General features: G+C 38.3%; 2 protein-coding genes across 15 annotated transcripts in view; both read right to left on the reverse strand.

Annotated features, from left to right (window-relative positions):
- slc12a3 (solute carrier family 12 member 3) overlaps positions 1-8,244 on the reverse strand; it is a 75,547-nt gene extending 67,303 nt beyond the window's left edge. For 2 of the 4 annotated variants that reach the window (XM_063066760.1, XM_063066759.1), the window contains exons 1-5: positions 7,848-8,243; positions 5,729-5,860; positions 3,776-3,851; positions 1,023-1,118; positions 186-325 (exon numbers count right to left, since the gene is read on the reverse strand). In XM_063066760.1, coding sequence (XP_062922830.1) covers positions 186-325; positions 1,023-1,118; positions 3,776-3,851; positions 5,729-5,860; positions 7,848-8,159 — 756 coding nt within the window. In that variant the 5' untranslated portion in view covers positions 8,160-8,243. Of the gene's footprint in view, positions 1-185; positions 326-1,022; positions 1,119-3,775; positions 3,852-5,728; positions 5,861-7,847 lie in introns of all 4 variants that reach the window. The other 2 variants (XM_063066761.1, XM_063066758.1) reach the window with 2 other exon arrangements.
- Positions 8,245-12,879: 4,635 nt separating this feature from the next.
- Positions 12,880-16,526, reverse strand: part of nup93 (nucleoporin 93) — a 241,711-nt gene continuing 238,064 nt past the window's right edge. For all 11 annotated transcript variants that reach the window (XM_063066763.1, XM_063066768.1, XM_063066771.1 and 8 more), the window contains 2 exons: positions 15,929-16,057; positions 12,880-13,213 (listed from right to left, as the gene is read on the reverse strand). In XM_063066763.1, the coding sequence (XP_062922833.1) occupies positions 13,103-13,213; positions 15,929-16,057 (240 nt within the window). In that variant the 3' untranslated portion in view covers positions 12,880-13,102. The remainder of the gene's footprint in view (positions 13,214-15,928; positions 16,058-16,526) is intronic.

Consider the following 16,526-nt stretch of genomic DNA (forward strand, 5'->3'; position numbering starts at 1 on the left):
TTAGAGTGCATTGCAAACCTGACAATGCTGCCACTGCTTCACCCTGGAAGAACAGAGAAGTAGAAGTGCTGATCCCACTGTAATCTCAGTCACTGTAAAGGCAGTCCTGGGCTCATTAATTTTGAGAATGGCCTTGAATGGGATCATCAAGCTTATGGAAATATGTTTAAAGCAACATAACTTACAATGAGGAGGTCTTTTACAGTTTCAGCAAAGCCTACAGTGTGCATAGAAACTGCCACTGCATTTGCAAAAGCGAAAATGAGACCAATAGGGCCTCCAAGCTCTGGTCCAAGGCTCCTGGAGATGAGGAAATACGTTCCACCTGAAAAATAGCAACAAAGTGCAGAGGAATGAAAAATAATTTTCACAGGAATGAAACAGCCCTGGCTGTGATTTCTACTACTATGTCAGAATTTGGCTTTTAATTTATGTACACTTTAAAATATGCTCAAGTGTCCCTGTCTTCGGTGCTTCCCTACCCCATGGTTCAGATCTTAAATAGTGAAGAATGCTGACTTGTAAAAAAGTAAAGGCCATTTGGACTATTTACAGTTACATGAAATTTAACCTAGTCACAGCAACCCAAGACCAGCCCCAATCCACTTACTTCCCCTGTGCTCCAAAATTTGGTTCATGAAATCCACTTCTTTCTCCTATTAACCAAGGCCCTTTAACTGCTAATCACTGAAAGGTTTAAACTTGCAAAGCAGATTACTTGCAAACCAACTTAATCCAACTCCATAACAATCATGATTGAATTGCACTAATTATTCCTCTCCTTTGATGGCAATAACCTCATACACGAGGCTGTCAACTTCAGAACTGACTATTCCAATGCTGTCCTGCTGAAACCCATTATAGACCTTTCAGAACTTTCAGCTCAATCAAAGATTAGCTACCATTCTCTTCCCTTCAACAATTCACATTTACTAACCAACATCGACTTTCGAATTTAAAAGAACTGTATAAATTCTACTAGCAGAAATTGCAGTAAGCAATGCAAAGTAAATAAAATATACCTGATTTGACCTTGCCGTTAGTAGATATTGCTGATATGGATAAACCTGTGATACTAGTTACAATTACAGACATCAAGATGATTAACCACGTCAAAGCTGTAATGGAAGCAAACAAAATCAATGTTACTGGTGTTATCGTCACAATCGGAAAATATTCAGTGCTTCAAAATACCTGTAGCTGGGCTTCAAAATAGCCTAGTAGGTGTTAGCTTGCTTGATATACACTCAGTGACCACTTTATTAGGCACACCTGCTCATTAATGCAAATATCTAATCAGCCAATCATGTGACAGCGACTCAACACATAAAAGCATGCAGATATTATCAAAAGCTTCAGTTGTTGCACAGACAAAACATTGCAATGGGGAAGAAATGTGATCTAAGTGACTTTGAACATGAAATGATTGTTGGTACCAGATGGGATGGTTCGAATATCTCAGAAACTGCTGACCTCCTGGGCTTTTCACGCATGAAAGTCTCTAGAGTTTATGGAGAATGGTGCAAAACATAAAATAAAATCTAGTGAGCGGCAGTTCTGAGAGTGAAAATGCCTTGTTGTTGAGGGAGGTCAGAGAATAGCCAGACCGGTTCAAGCCGACAGGAAAGCGACGGCAACTCAAATAACCACACGTTACAACAGTGTGTTGCAGAAGAGCATCTCTGAATGCACTCGTCGAATCTTGAAGTGGATGGACGACAGCTGCAGAAGTCCACGGACACACACTCAGTGGCCACTTCATTATGTGCAGGAGGTACCTGTTGCAATATTGGTTCATGATAAGAGCATCACTGAGTGATACAGAGATGGCAACACTTAGCAAAAACTTAACACAACGGCCGCTCTGCTGGGAGGCTCACTTGAACGTAGTTTGTTTCTCTTTATTTTTCCCCAAGATTTAGTTCAGCTGCTAATGGAGTGATGATCTCATTATCTCCCAATTATGATACTTTCAACTGTCTCTTTAAATCCTACCAACAAGCAGAATTCCATTCCTTCCCCAAATGTGTTCTTTGCACATGAAGTGGAACTGTGGTCACATTATGTCAACAAATTACAATAATTAACCATTTTAATGCAATAAAATATCCTAACAACATCACATCATATGAGGTGATATTCAGACAAGTTTGGATGTCGTAAAATTGTATCAAGCTGATATCTATGAAAGTGAATATACAGTATATGGCAAATAAAGTTGATTCTTGATCCTTTATTTCATAAAGCTGGTTCTGCTTTAATTCTCTTTAAAGGCTGATTTATACTTCTGCATAGTAGCCTACGCCGTAGCCTACACAAGTGGCCTACGCCGTTGTGAGCATTTATACTTGTACGTTGGTGTGTCTGCGTCACTCTGCAATTCACCGCCAAAACGCTAGTTAGCGGTTCAGAAGAAACTCAACACGAAGAAACTCAAACTTCAAACAATGGCGACTGAAACTGAAGGAGGGTGAACTTTCTGTGCTTGTCCGGCCACTGAGAGACACGGACGAGGAAATGCATTTCAAATCTTTTTGGATGTCGGCAGGTAGATTTGACGATTTGGTTCATCGTCTCCAACCATTTATTTCGCATCAGTGTACACACAGTATACTCAGAAACTGGCAATTACCATTCGAGTTTTAGCTTCAGGTGGAAGTCAACAGGCTGTAGCAGCTAGCTACAAACTGGCGTCAAGCAAAGGGTCCGCCATAATTTCAGAGGTCTGTAAAGCTTTATGGAAAACATTGCAGCCAGCGTTCCTTCTCTGCCATTCAGTCACCCAATGGGAAGCTATTGCAGCGTAGGAAGAAATGCAATGCTACCAAGCGGACCAATAACAGTTGTTGTGGTCTGCGTCGCCACAACGCGTAGTTACAATTTTGGGGAGGTGCTACGGTGTAGGGTACGTGGCTACGCCATACCTACGACGTAGTTTTGATACTGAAGTATAAATTGGCCTTAAGGCAGAACTCATTCAGTGTGCACAGGTACATCCCAGCTATGTTCAGTCCTGGCCTATCCTCATGAAACACAGGCAAATCATGTATAAGTATTTGTTGGATGGTGATCCCAACTAATTTTCTGCTGGTGTCAAGGCATTAAAGGGTCAAAGCGACCATCACAATGAGGAACAAAGATCATTATTGTGAATAATACATTACATTCACGCTGACCCAAGGCAGCCAGTGAAACTATTCTAAAATACATTTTAAAAGAAATAAATCATTTATAAAAATTATTCAGTACACATCATGACACAATATAACATTATTCCATAGCTGTATTTTCTGTATTAGTGTGAGAAACACTCAGAAAATGTCATCCCCATCTCACAGTCTCTGCGGAGTAATTATTTGTTAAAATGTTTGCAAGCAAGAAAATTGCAAACAAAATTGAGGCATTTTAATTCTTTATCAATGAAACAAATTCAAATAATCATGCAAACACTTCTCTTTATTTTGAAAAGCAAACACTTCAATTGAATCAATATTGGCACAATGGCTGGGCTGGTAGAGCCACTGCCTCACAGCACGAGAGACCCTGGTTTAATCTTCACCCCAAAGATATGTGAGCTGGTAGACTAAGTGGCTGCTGTAACTTGCCCCTAGTATGTAGGTTAGTAGTAGAATCTGGGGGAAGTTGAGGAGAAAATTAGAATAAAATGGGAATTAATGTAGCAATGGTAAAATTAAATCTTAATGGTCAGTGCAGACTCTGTAGGCACTGAATCTCTTAATAAAAAAAACTTCAAAGTCTACAAATGTTCACTTGCCTATTCCAGCCTGTGCAGTAATCCATGATAGCCGTAAGTAGAGAATAACTCCCCAGATATTCAGCATACATCGAACCTAAGTAGGAAAACAATAATTATTATTATAGCAAATGCATTTAAAAAGGCTTCCACATTCCAGTCAATAAGGTTAAGATTACTATGATGTGCACAATGTAATCTCTATGTAGTCTATTATATGTTGTTACCAGATGCTATCAATTGAATTACTGCTCCCTAATGCCTTGCCTGAAAAAAATTTATTCAAGATACAAGTTTATGGTAAAACATATTAAGAATTCTCATGTGAAGGTTTGACAAATGAACGTCCATATGATTTTCTGGTTATTGGCGTATTTGCCACTGACCTCAGAGACAAAAAAAAAATCACTGATCTCTCTGGCACAGATTTTCTTGTTTTTAACCTTAATTGAATCAGATGTCTGTTAAAAGGGATCTGCAATATCTAGCATCAACTGTATCGTCAAATTGACTGAATAATTAATCATATTGGAGAATTCTTAGATTATTTGGATAGGCAACAATTTAGTTCAGATCCAAACAAAATATCATAATATGACTTCTAGCTGACTTTTAAATTTGCCCAACTTTATTGAACTTATTTTAAAGTCTATCATATGAGATAATGGTAGAAAGTTGTACACACAAAAAAAATCACTTTTAAAAAAATAATTCACTGTCTGAAGTAAATACCACTCAAATTTAGTTTGTTATAGCCAAGTTATTTTCGCATTAATTAGGACATGCGAAGAATGCAACACCATTTAACAAAGTGTTATATTTTCCAGTCAATTTTGCAGCAAGAATAGTGTGCATATAATCAAACTTCTTGTCAAAGAAGTGGATTCCATTTGTAGGGGTTATAATACTGCAGCTTGCAGCACAGTATGACAACACTTCCCAGGTTTCTGCATTTAACCATGTATGTACCAACACCCACAAACTGCTACCAGCTTCAACATAATTGCAGCAACCACATTTTAAATCATCCTCACGACTGCAAAGATCATTAACCACTTTGTTCATTATGATAACCGTGTTAAAAACAGTACTCTAATGATTCAACTGGATACAAATTCACCTATTATATAGATTAAGAATTGATTTGTGTGAATTGTACCCTCTCATGTAACAGCAATTGAACAATGACTTGATCTTTAGGCTGATTTTGCTGTAAAGCTTCTTTCCCTCATTTCCCAGACTTGACATCTACATTAATCCTTGCTAGAATGCTTGACTTTGTAAAGGATCACGTAAACAGACTGTAGTGGAATGCTACTGCATTTGCTGAGTTAACTGCCAGAAAGGCCAGACAACATCATAGTGATGCTCAAAATGAGGATTGAGAGCTGCCATCTACGTTCTGAAACAACACATTGCTGATTTCTTGTCAACACTAAGAGAAAATTTTGACACCTGGAACATATAAAATGTTGGCTGAATTTCCTGAGAATACATAACGTTAAGTCTTCTCACAACTGTGGAGAAGCCTGAACTGATATTATTCCACTACTGACACATTATAGGATGCACTCTAAGACAAAATCTGTTCTTCTCTCTAAAAGCAAAAAATATCCTAAAGTGCATTGATATATTTTCCATGAATGCCTGGAAAAACACTAATTCTTGGACTGACGAATAATCAAATTAATCCTTGAACACAGTTAAAAAATTGTTCATCTTCTTTCAGTTTGTCATGTCACTGCAGATTATAATGGAACACTGATCGCATAACCAGGCAATGACTGATCATTTCACTGTAACACACGAAAATTATACAAATATGTGCTATGCTGTTACAGAATGACTTTACCACCTATTGCTTGCAAATATTAGAACCTAATTGACTGTGGAGGGGAAAAAAGTCATTATAGCAAATAATACCCTCATGCACTCTGATGTAGAATAGTCATTTTGGAAAGAAAGAATACATACCATTACACCTTTTATCCAACCAAATCGGACAGGTTTCTCTCGAACCTCATCACTTAGCACCCGTCCCTCCCTTTTGCCAAGTTCATCATTCGTTTCACTTTCCTGCAAGGGAGGTAAAACCTGCTCTGTGCCCTGGAAAGCAATAGAATCATGGCAATAATTCAGAAATCCATGTATATCTGGTAATGCAATGCATGGGCTCCAAGCACAGAATTATGGTTGCACTACATTCCATCCTTAATACACACTTAAAACAAAAAAAAATGCAAAGGTTCAAAATGTGAACTATCACTGGGAAACACTGATTAGAGTATTATCTAAAATATAAGCATAAGCCCACTGCTTCTGAATCTACCATATACTTAAAACATTTTGTGTTCTTACCTTGATCCATTTTAGACAACTTCATAGCACCAAATAAGGCAGTATCTTATTTAGAACAACACATTGTTCAGCTACAATCTCAAGATGACACAAGGTTATGCCCACCTCAATTAGCTCCTTCTGGGTAGGGGGATTATTAATCCATTAAATAATTCGTAAATTCATTCAAGATTGGCCTCAGCTCAATCTCTGTACCTTGTTAACTATTTCTTTGCATATGAGATTGTCAGATCCAAATATACCCGGAGCCTCCATGAACTCATGGGCTGCCAACTACAGCTTTGCTTTTATGCCAAAAGACAATAAAAAAATCAATGCCTTGCTACTTATTGTTTGGAATGATTCACCCAATGTCATTCTTCACCTACCAACACACGCTCATTTTAATTTTTTAAGCTTAAATGGAGTTCTCACAACTGCACAATTGACAAAGTTAAAGCAGCAATGGGTCACACTCCATCGGAACAGGCCATTCAGCATGCTGAGTATCAATCACCTGTGTACACTTATCCTACATAAACTCTTTTATTCTTGCCAGATTTCACCCACTCCGCACCCAAAGTTTGGCCACTCGTATACATAATGTGAGAATCTCTAGTACAATTAACCCACCCAGACTTGGGGATGTGGGAGGAAATAAACACCCACTTTAAACCCATGGAGTCCCTAGGAGTACATGCAAACTCTGCAGAGACAGAGGTCAGAACTGAATTGATTGAATTAAGACTGTATACATAGTTCCTCTCCACCACCCCTTGTGCTGCATTGGGCAGTAAAATTGCTGTTTCTTTAGCTTTTGTCTTTTTTGAAAATGAGGCCGAGTTGCTAGCTGGTTGCTCAACTCAGCATGATGGAAAGCATGCAAGGAGCCAGCTGGATTCAAATCTGGGACCACTCGCCTCAGAGTCCGGTGTAGGTGCCAGTACCAGCTGGCATTTTGGAAGTTTTTGAACTTCTCTTTAAGATCCAGATTTGTTCTTCATCCTAAGCCCTAATATGTCAAAGACAAATTTTTCCCTTGCTCAGTCTCAACTTGCTTTGCTCAATTTTATCTTCAATAACATTGCACACTTCAGAATAACAATTTACTAATTAAATGATAGTCCCTAAACACAAGTTGTTCTGCATCTCTTCTCAACCTTTGTCATTACAGATTAAAAAGCATTCTGAACTATATTTTAAACAGCACCATCACAGGATAGTAGCTGAAAGTTAGTGCCCCTAAACCCTGAGATGGCCAGGTAAGACTAGAAAATTTGATCTGTAAAACTCAGGTACCTTTAGAAATGGAACATTTCAACAGGCTGAAATGGACCTGCGGATCTGAGTCCAATGTTTAGAAGACTAACATTTGACTGAAACAGCGAGACTTTATACAACTATGTATTTTTTTTAAATGGTTGAAATTAGGGTTGCCCTAAAATTCTGAAGGGTAAAAAGTATTAACAAATTGAAATAGGTGTATTATCAAAAACATATGCTTTGAGTTCACGTGCAAAGTTTTAAAAACCGAGTAGGGTGTGCAGTATCCGAAAGAAATCCGAACTCGATGCATTTAAAAATGAGATAAATTCAAATGAACTTTAAGACACAGAGCGTATTGAAAATACATCATGTGGTGTGTGAATGATCTACACCGATCAGAATCAGGTCCAAACAAAATGGTATTTATTATGTACAGGTGAATTGAAGGAAGAGCAACAAGTCATTATGGACTGGGTGTGAACACTCTTACCACCATGTAGCAGCGCAGATCTGCTAAGGTCGGTCTGTTTTTCTTCTCCTCTCCTGCAATCTGTGTGTTGGCATAATATTCGCAACTGGGCACAACATCCAGAGTGTTGTAGCCAAAAGTCCTCAAGTAAAAATTGCTGTTTTGAGTCAGGTTGTTGGAGGAACTGAAGCTGCTGTTAGTGAGCTCAGGCTGGTAGTAGATGTTCATGTTGTCCTCTTCGTTGCCAATCAGAGTGTTGATGGTGAACCTGCCATGGGAGATAGCTTCAATTTCTGAGCTGGGAGACTGCACACAGCTTATGGGATCTGCCATTGAATAGGGTCACAGCTATGTGACAGCTTGAGGAAATAATGATAGCGGAAGCTTTATTGCAGATCTTTTATATGTGGGAAACCTACAGCAGACAGGAACAGGCACGTAATGGTTCTAGTAAATTAAGTGGACCACTACCCCAGGCATAGTAACTGGAAAAAGGTTTATTACAAAGGTCAGCATAATGGAAATAAGTTTATTACAAAGGTCAGCAGAATGGAAGTAAGTTTATTGCAAAGGTCAGCAGAAATTTTTGTTCATTCCAATTAAAAAAAAGACCTACTCACACAACTTGACCTGGAAAACCAGTAAAGAGAGGTCGAAGTTTAAACTTTTTAAAATGTAGAAAGGAAGCAATTTACATAAAACAAAGTAGAATAAGCAACCAGCCTCAAGAAAAATTCAGAGGCAACCAAATGAATAGTTGATTAAATAATGCCAAGCAAAATTTGTTTAGTGAGGCAGAGGTAAATATAACAATGAAAACAAAACTACAACCAGATGGAAGAGTACACTTTGGTTTGATAGGTGCAAAGTAGCCATGGATTTCAGCAATGTAGAAGATGCCCTTCCCAAAATACTACTTTGGTTAGCCCCAAAACATTGTTCATCTAATGAAGTACCTATTGCCATCAGTAAACATTCCATTTTGGGGAGCTCTTTTTGATCTGAAGAGATCAAATTGTAAACTGAGTTTCACATCTCTCAGAATGAAGTACATTTGATTTTTCTTAAGGAACAAGTTACCCTTGCACAGAAGACTGGCTGCAGGATGGCAGGAGCCAAGATTTCAACAGTATCAAATACATGCATGCATTTGCTGCAGATAACTATAGACTTGGTCTATTCCATAGAACGGCAGGAAGTCATCACACAACATGCTGATGTATTGGTTTCACCCTCCGAATACCACATTGAATTAAGCAATGGTCTGTCAACAGGAAGTGAAGAATTGGCAGGACTTGGTTTCCTCCTTTTAAACCCAATCATACCAAGTTCTCCAATTAAATATTTAATACACTTGGCCATTTAGTCAAGTGGCAGAAGATAAAACTACGAATGCCATAGAACCATTATGGGTGCTCCAAGAATAGTTATCAGAATCCTGCTGAAGGGTCTCAGCCTGAAACATCAGCTGTTTATTCCTCTCCTCTCCACAGATACTCCCTGACCCGTTGAGTTTCTCCAGCATTTTGTGAATGTTCTAATATGACTACTTCTCATAAAGTTAACACACTGCAGTTCTGACTGGGCATAAATTGAACTGCATTTCATGTGTTTCTTTAGGAGAAACAGGATACCAGAAATCATAATTCAAAAATATGTAATGACGGAAGGAATCAATTTAAATTTTAACGTCTAATAATTTCCAGGTACTGTTATAAACAAACATATAGCATAGAAACTGGCACTAAACGAAGCTGAATTACATAGCAACAAAGTGAAGTCAAAACTCTATAACCTGTTTTTATTTTAAGCCTGAGGAAGTCATGGATAATTTATTCTGTACATTCAATAAACATGGCTTTAGAATTTCACGCTCAAGAGTCAGATAAACAAAGAGATATTTCTAATGAAATGGGTATTTAAGCAACTATTTCCTTTCAGCTCTGCATCACCATGTTGTGAATAATGATATATCTCACCCCCCAAACCTCCCACCTCTAATAGACTCTAGTGAAAAAACTTTTCCACTTCTGAATTATTCTACAAATATATATGTTCAACTTGATAAGCATTAAGCATTTACTAAGATAACAGCACTTACAAAACAATTGTGTCATTTTGATACAAAATCTTAGGAACTGTTACAAAAGTGATGATTATCAACTGTTAACTTAATTGTAGGCAGTGAAACTCAAATATACATTTTCAGGTAATCATGATTCATATACAACGTTTATTGATATTTGATTAAAATTTTACATTACAAATGAACAAAAGTAGTCAGCTCTTCATTATAATAAAGTTTAATTTTACACCTTTGGTACACAACTTTGATTTGGTATTGACTTCTTTGTAAAAGAGATGCCTTCAATTTTATACAAATGCATTTAACATAGAAAGCAGAATTGATTTTTGAAATTTGGTACAAAATAATCACATTAAACAGAATTAATAATTTACAATGTAATTTCAAGCATTTAAGTGAGTTACTTACAACCCAAAGGTGCAGAGATGAGGGTAGATTTATAGGGAAAGTTGCTATATAATCGGGAACAGCGGATCAACTGTTGGGGCTCTGTACTTGGCAAATAGTGTGCTCTCTCTCTTTCTCTCTCTCGTAGGTGAGGGAGAGTTTGTAGCTGATTCTCCAGTCAGAGAATTCAAGAAAAAAAAAGTGGCATGGCAGACTTTTAACACCACAAATCAGCAGGTTGCTTATCTTTGTTGGTCTCCCCTTTTGCTGTGAAAGGAGGACACCCCTCTGTCCCTTTATTAGGGAGAGTGAGAAAGCCTGTAGTATGTTGAATTTTCAGGTGAATGATTAACTTTTGTTGTACTGCAGATCATGGTCTTTCTTGGGGCTTTGCTATTGCTTGCTTGTTGGGTGAATGGTGGTGATGCATTTTTTGCTGGTTTGTGGCGGGGGGGGAAGGCCATTGCTTTGCTGCTGCTTGTGCATGGGGGGACTTTGGGGACCCAAGGTCTTTACTGTCACTCATTCTTTGGGGCACACTTCTGTTTTCCTGGATGTCTGCAAAGAACAAGAAATTTAGATTGTATATTGTATACATCCTCTGATATTAAATAGAACTATTGAACTATATAAATGCAGAGAATGAAGAGAATTTTCATTGAAAGGAATGTTCCATTTTCATTGGTGACTTGTTGGGTAGGGGAAAATGGAGCAGACAGAAACAGGCAACTAATAGAATGGCAAATAAACACAATTAATTAGTCACATAATTAATCCAAAGATTCTCTATTCTGACAACTTTGCAGATTTTTGCTATCAATCTTAATAGCACTACTACTGTTATTACAGATTCTCCATTTGCCATTACACTATAGCTGATTAGACACTGCTGTTCTTTCCCGATTTTTTAATTTTTAAAAATTTTATTTAGAGATACAGTGCAGACAGGTCCTTCAAGCCCAATGAGCCACATTGCCAAGCAACCCACCAAGTTAACTGTAGCCCAATCACAGGACAATCTAAAATAACCAATTAACTCACTAACTTGTATTTCTTTGGACAGTGGGAGGAAGATAGAGCACAAGAACAAAGCCACAGTCATGGTGAGAACATACAAACTCCTTACAGATAGTGCTGGAACTGAACTCCAAACTCCGATGTCTCGAGCTATAATAGCATCGTGCTACTGTGGCACCTTTGTTCATTTGCTCTAGTCCCACTGCAAAAGGACCGAAAGGAGGCCAACAAACGCTCCTAAAAAACAAGCTCTTACATTTTTCGTTTGTGTGTAGCGAAACATTTGACCTCTGCTTGATACTTTTCCTTAATTGAATGGAGGTGAGCAACCATGTTCAAAGTGTCTGATGCCTCTGTACAGCTGGAGCACCTGGTGTTGCCATATAAATGTAAATGCAGTTTTCCTTTTTTTTAATAAAAGGAATGAAAGTACAATTAATTAAAAAGATAAAGCTATTATCACTTACCTCAGCGTCGAGTAATACAAGAACATTTTCAAAGCAGGTCTTGCAGTGAAGACAGTGGTATGATGCAACCCTGGTGTTGTGAAATAGCCGGATTGTAGCAGTTGCTTTTTGCCGGCCTGATTCACAACACCAGCTGCTGCACCAATACCGACCTCGGATTAATGGCAGCACATCGGCCTGTCCAGCACTCTTGCGTACCTCACTGCAGTAGCTATAAAATCAAGTTAAATTAATTTGTTCATTCAGTCAAAAGAACCGACAGATGGATGGTGGATTACCTGCAATCACAGCAGGATCTCATCTGGATCACAGGTACTGAGGGAGATCGAATGGCCAAGCTTTGTTAACTACTATTGTGCAACTTGCATCAAAGCAAAAAAATCAGCCATTTTCTTCTCAAAAGAGAGGGAGAGAAGAAACCATTTTGTGCAGTGAGTTGCAATGGTCTGAAACACCTGGCTGAAAAGGGTGATGGAAGGAATGCAACAGTAATGTACAAGAAGCAAATTGGATATATACTTGGAAAACTAAGTACATGGACAGATTTTATGGGTAGTTGGGTCAGGTACAGTAAGTCGAATGGCCCTGTGTGCAGAACAATTTCCAAAAAAAACAATACAGTTGCACTTTACATCTGTAAGTCAAATAGTAAAATGGTGTACAAGTGAAAATATGGTTGGACAAATATCTACAACTTTACCTGATAGCAATGTAATTGAACAAGCAACTTATAAAAGGAGGTTCAATAGAGAAACCAACTAGAACTGGAGTGACCAACTTCAATCAACACATTTTGATGATTGACAGATATTGGTTAAAGTACTTAAAGCATAAGGGAAGGATTTTCTTTAGAGATATAACTTTGTAGCTGTATGCAATTCTTTAAAATGAATTACATTTTCTATTTACATTACTGTGATTGAACTTGTTGCAGAAAGTACTCAACTCATTTCTTACAACTAGGTCTTGAAACAACCAAGAACAAAGAAACCATGCAGAGAGCTATAGCAATAGATATATACTTACACATTCATTCAGAGAAAAGTGTAAAATAATTATTTTTCTCAAACAAATACAAGAGCAACTTTAGTGTAAGGGTGCAATAAAACAAACATCATCTGCGATAACAAGTTTGTGATTTTCCATTTATTTTAAAACTGGAGATTCAACTAAACAAGGGTAAGAGTTTCCAAAAAGTGAAAATTTAAAATTTTAAAGAAAAATAACATTTCCAATTTGAAAAAAATATCAAGTGAACTCCAAAAGCAAACATCTGTTAAACCATTGGCTTAATGTTCCATTGTGAAATCTTTCAATTGTCAGTTCATGAGGACCTCCATCTGTACCAGGCGTGCATTTGTATCACCAGCCATCCTGTATGGTATCATTCCAGCAAACGTTATTAAGGCACGTGCCTGGCGTCGGAGTTGCTGTAAAGAAACCAAAGGAAACATGTAACAAAATATTTTTAAGAAATATGATGCAAAAGCAATTCCAACTGAAACAAGCATCTGATATATTGGTTAACTTTTGAAGAAAACAATGCAGTATACACTAATAATTAAACAAATTAAAAGGATGTATAATCTACAAATGTTATCTGATCCATATGACTACCAGAATGGAGAAATGGACTGATCAGATATGCTTTGCAATATAAAAGTACTAGAATCTTGAACTTACTACTAAAGACCAATGGAGGCTTAAAAATGAAACGGACTCCTCTTCCTATACCAATGGAGTATTAATGAATTTGGGAAAAGAGAACATAGAACATAGTACAGTACAGCACAGTACAGGCCCTTTGGCCCACAATGTTGTACCGACCCTTAAACCCCACTTCCCATATGAGCCCCCACCTTAAATTCCTCCATATACCTGTCTAGTAGTCTCTTAAACTTCACTAGTGTATCTGCCTCCACCACTGACTCAGGCAGTGCATTCCATGCACCAACCACTCTCTGAGTCAAAAACCTTCCTCTAATATCCCCCTTGAACTTCCCACCCCTTACCTTAAAGCCATGTCCCCTTGTACTGAGCAGTGGTGCCCTGGGGAAGAGGCACTGGCTATCCACTCTACCTATTCCTCTTATTATCTTGTACACCTCTATCATGTCCCCTCTCATCCTCCTTCTCTCCAAAGAGTAAAGCCCTAGCTCCCTTAATCTCTGATCATAATGCATACTCTCTAAACCAGGCAGCATCCTGGTAAATCTCCTCTGTACCCTTTCCAATGCTTCCACATCCTTCCTATAAGTGAGGCGACCAGAACTGCACACAGTACTCCAAGTGTGGCCTAACCAGAGTTTTATACAGCTGCATCATTGCATCGCGACTCTTAAACTCTATCCCTCGACTTATGAAAGCTAACACCCCATAAGCTTTCTTAACTACCCTATCCACCTGCGAGGCAACTTTCAGGGATCTGTGAACATGTACCCCCAGATCCCTCTGCTCCTCCACACTACCAAGTATCCTGCCATTTACTTTGTACTCTGCCTTGGAGTTTGTCCTTCCAAAGTGTACCACCTCACACTTCTCCAGGTTGAACTCCATCTACCACTTCTCAGCCCACTTCTGCATCCTATCAATGTCTCTCTGCAATCTTTGACAATCCTCTACACTATCTACAACACCATCAACTTTTGTGTCGTCTGCAAACTTGCCAACCCACCCTTCTACCCCCACATCCAAGTCGTTAATGAAAATCACGAAAAGTTGAGGTCCCAGAACAGATCCTTGTGGGACACCACTAGTCACAATCCTCCAATCTGAACGTACTCCCTCCACGACGACCCTCTGTCCTCTGCAGGCAAAGCAATTCTGAATCCACCTGGCCAAACTTCCCTGGATCCCATGCCTTCTGACTTTCTGAATAAGCCTACCGTGTGGATCCTTGTCAAATGCCTTACTAAAATCCATATAGATCACATCCACTGCACTACCCTCATCTATATGCCTGGTCATCTCCTCAAAGAACTCTATCAGGCTTGTTAGACACGATCTGCCCCTCACCAAGCCATGCTGACTGTCCCTGATCAGACCATGATTCTCTAAATGCCTATAGATCCTATCTCTAAGAATCTTTTCCAACAGCTTTCCCACCACAGACGTAAGGCTCACTGGTCTATAATTACCTGGACTATCCCTACTACCTTTTTTGAACAAGGGGACAACATTCGCCTCCCTCCAATCCTCTGGTACCATTCCCGTGGACAACGAGGACATAAAGATCCTAGCCAGAGGCTCAGCAATCTCTTCCCTCGCCTCGTGGAGCAACCTGGGCAATATTCCATCAGGCCCCGGGGACTTATCCGTCCTAATGTATTTTAACAACTCCAACACCTTCTCTCCCTTAATATCAACATGCTTCAGAACATCAACCTCACTCATATTGTCCTCACCATCATCAAGTTCCATCAAGAGCATGAATACCAAACTTTAATAAAAAGTCTGAGTAAATATTACTGCTAGCATCACCAGCATGTGAACTTTTATGAGTAAATGAATCAAATATCTGTCAAAATTCCACACATGAAATGCTAACAGTATTCATTTCTTGTGGTTTTGTGTTTAAATTAAAAATTTTTAATTGGTAAATTTGTTTACTGTCACATGTATCAAGGTACAATTTAAAAACTTGTCACTCATATATATCAATTCATTACAACAGTGCATTGATGCAGAACAAGGTAAAAGATTACCAAACTGCAGAATAAAGTGTTACTGTTACAGAGAAAGTACAGTACAGGTCCACGCAAGACATAATGAAGTAGGTTGTGAAATTAAGAGTCATTTTTATCATACCAGGGGACCATGCAAGTATACTTATAACAGCAGGATAGAAGCTGTCATTGAGCATAAAATTTATACAGGATATTAGACAAATTAGGTTAATATACTACATTTTTTTATTCTTTTAAATCTTTCCTTGTATTCCGGCTCCATTTTCACATCTTGCTACTACGATTTCACTTCCTCCTTGCTTATTCGGCTTAAAGTGCAAACTGCGTAAGTCTTATAAATCCATAAAACTTCAGCTGTTTTCATTACCATACTTAGTTTTTTGGATATTTGTAGATGCAGAATAACAGGTTCAGCATTTCTAAATGGTCCCTGAAAGGCAAAAAGTAATGCATTCTTACCGTGTCTCTGTCCTCCATCATGCGCTGAGGTCTTGCAGGGGTGGCTGGGCTTGTACCCTTCAGTCTTTTATACTGGGTAAACAGAATATTCATGGTGGCAAGCAATACTTCAGACAGGTTGTGTCTAATCTGTACAAAGAAGAACTGTTCATTAGTATGCCAATAATTAGTGAATCAGCAACTGAGTTTGTATTCAATGATAAAGTAAATTAGCTGCTGTTTCCATAACAGAAGTAACAATGAAAATGGTTTTTAAAAAAAAACCTTTAATACCATTGCATCTTAATGACCAGTTTTAATTAGGAACCTGTGGTCATGTCAGATTTGGGTCATTGAGTCTTTCAGCAAATCCCTGATTATCAGTTCCAGTGCCATACCTGTGTCGAATGACTGTAGACTTCCTTTAGAACTGCCAGTGACAGTCAGCAACACAAAGCCTTTTTGAAGAATAGATTACACCTTCTCTGGCATGTGTTTTGAAGACATAAAAATATTGCACGCTGGAATGATGATTTAACTTTTGTAATCAATAGAAAGAGACATGTCTTTAGGAGAAGGATAATAGCTCATAAGAAGGACTGCAAAAAATTCCAAAAAT

This window comes from Mobula hypostoma, chromosome 14 (assembly GCF_963921235.1).
Source record: "Mobula hypostoma chromosome 14, sMobHyp1.1, whole genome shotgun sequence".
Taxonomy (NCBI): Eukaryota; Metazoa; Chordata; class Chondrichthyes; order Myliobatiformes; family Myliobatidae; genus Mobula; species Mobula hypostoma.